The sequence below is a fragment of the Penaeus japonicus genome, unplaced genomic scaffold (genome assembly GCF_977035675.1).
Source record: "Penaeus japonicus unplaced genomic scaffold, GWHDUDI00000001_assembly GWHDUDI00000023, whole genome shotgun sequence".
NCBI classification, from domain to species: Eukaryota; Metazoa; Arthropoda; class Malacostraca; order Decapoda; family Penaeidae; genus Penaeus; species Penaeus japonicus.
The window spans coordinates 27276157-27278656 of NW_028234425.1; the positions used below are offsets into that span (position 1 = coordinate 27276157).

General features: G+C 58.6%; 1 protein-coding gene across 1 annotated transcript in view; it reads left to right on the forward strand.

Annotated features, from left to right (window-relative positions):
* LUBEL (Linear Ubiquitin E3 ligase) overlaps window positions 1–2500 on the forward strand; it is a 110890-nt gene that overhangs the window by 60235 nt on the left and 48155 nt on the right. The window contains exons 10-12 of the mRNA XM_086550503.1: window positions 1–39; window positions 172–1243; window positions 1531–2500. The exon at window positions 1–39 is cut by the window's left edge and continues 306 nt beyond it; the exon at window positions 1531–2500 is cut by the window's right edge and continues 193 nt beyond it. Coding sequence (XP_086406629.1) covers window positions 1–39; window positions 172–1243; window positions 1531–2500 — 2081 coding nt within the window. The remainder of the gene's footprint in view (window positions 40–171; window positions 1244–1530) is intronic.

Below are 2500 nucleotides of genomic sequence, written 5' to 3' on the forward strand. Positions count from 1 at the left end.
CAGCAGCAGCCCCCGCACGGCTTTAATAGCTCTCATCCGGTGCGTGCAGACTCTCCTTAGTGCACTGGGTTGTCTGCTTGTGTATCTGTAGATGCTATATAGTGATCTCATAGCACCACGGAAATAGGCAACTCAGTTGTTTGAACTGCTTTTGTTTTCCCTTTCCCACAGGCCAACAGCTTCCAGCAGCTCAACATGATGGGCTACCCCGGAGGAATGCCGATGTGGGGCGCGCCGTGTGACCTGTGCACGCCAGCGCACATGCTCGCGGGCCAACCCAACGCCCCCGGCATGAAGCGCACCGCGTCCAACCTGTCCATGAACCTCTCTTCCGTAGGCAGCGACGTGAGCGGGTACCCCTGGGGGCCGCCGCCTCCGCACGTGCACCACCACATGCCGCCCATGTTCCCGGGGTACTACCCTGGCTACCATCCGCACATGGGTCCGCCTGCGATGGGCTCCCTCAACATGTCCATCCCGGACTCCATGAACACCTTCGGTAAGGTCCCCTCCTCCCCCGCCCCCTCCCTCCGCTCCTCCTCGCACCGCTCGCACAAGTCCTCGAAGTCGCGCTCCTTCAGCGGGGCCGACGTCAGCGGGCGACGCAGCCGCAACAGGAGGATGAAGCAGCGGTCGGAGGAGAGCGAAGAGAGTCGCTCTTCGTCGGCGAGCGACGAGGACGACGACGACGACAGAAATAACAAGGTGGGCCACGGAGGCAGCAGCTTGGCATGGCAGTGCGATCACTGCACTTTCATCAACTCTGGCGGGGTGAGGACTTGCGGTATGTGTTCGAAAACCATGGGCGGCGGCGGCGGTGGCGGCGGCGGCCGCAGCAGCCGGCGAGGCAGCGAACGACATCGTTCCGACCGGAGGAAGGACCGACGAACCGACCACGAAGATGACGACCGAGACGTGTCCGATTACGACAACGACGGCGGGGTGGTTAAGAGTAATTTATCTTTCAATATCAAGGACAACAGACGCGAGTCTCGCACGAAAGTTTCGAGCTCGAACAAGAGCAAGAGTAAGAAGAAGTCCCGCCGGCGAGGCAGCTCGGCGTCGGCGTCGGAATCGGTGAGCGACGGCGAGGAGGAGCGACTGGAGCGACACATGCGGGACCTGCGGGTCTCGTCGTCCTCCCGCAGACGAGGCAGCGACTACGAGAGCGTCAGCAATAAGGACAGAGACAGAGACAGAGACAGGGACAGGGACAGAGACAAAGGCTCACGCAAGAGAGAAGGTAAACTTAGATGGAAGGAGTGACCCTAGCCTGTGTGAATTGCGTGCATTGTTTAACACTTCTCTAAAGGACTGAAGAACGTTATGTTGTCTGTGCATCACAGTATAATCCATTTGATAAATGCGGGCATACTTTTATGATCAAATGTGGGATATTTTTTGTCTTTGTCAATTTTTATGGCAGTTTTAATGTGCTCATTTTGCAATGTCAGATTTTGCTGAATAAATGCATCAGTTTTAAATGTGTTTTACTCAAGATCCTAAAGAGGTGTATCCTGTATGTTACAGGAGGCAGCAGCCGCTTCAAAAACCGAGGGAAGAGCCACTCGGAGCGGTCCAGGACTCCGGGCCGACAGACGCCGAGGCGGGATAGCCCCGTGGAGGACGAGGGATCCCGGGGAGGCAGTCGCGAGCGCAGCCCCAATGAGGACTCGCGCTCGTCGCACCGCAGCCCGTCGGAGGACCGGAACGACCGCAACAGCTCGCATGAGGACACGGTTGTGAATACAGTGGCGTCCGAAGTCACAGCCAAAAGCGACCATAGGTCAAAATCGGATGGCAGCAGACGCAGTAGATCTAGAGCCAGGAGTCAGGCTGGCGATATGGCAGACGAAGGCCAGGATCAGGTCGAGGCCGCGCCTGTAGAGGAGGAACCGAAGGAAGCGAAGCCAAGGACGCCGAGTCCCAGACCACAGGTGCGAAACAGCAGGTCTCCCGCCCCGTCTCAGAGGGACGGCGACGAGCAGAGCTTCGCCAACACGCTCGACGAGATCACAACGATGGGGACAAACGAGGTGGCCGACCAAGATCTGAGCAGCCACTACATAGACGAACGCATCAACATGCAGCCTGCGGAGGCGCACGAGGAAATCCCGGAGGTCATTTTCGTGCGGCCAAAGACACCCGAGGAGGAGGTAATCGCGGATAGAGCGATAGCCGCCACAGATCAGCAGGTGGCCGTCAACGGAGAGGCCAAAGTTCCTGAGGTCTACAACTCTGTTCCTGAGTTTCTGGCGAAGGCAGTCAGAAGAGCAATTCCCTCGGAGCCGGTCTATGAACCTCGCTATGAGCCGATCGAGGAGCCGGTGCTGAATGAACCTGTCGTCGCCGCAGCAGAGCCAGACAGCGAGCAGCCCGACTACCAGACAGCCACGATGGGCATGTCAGCAGGCGATAAGGAGACGCTGGGAGACAGGGAGGATGAACAGGGCGGCGACGATACCCTAGTCGAAGCGACGAGGCCGATTGGCGTGGCAGA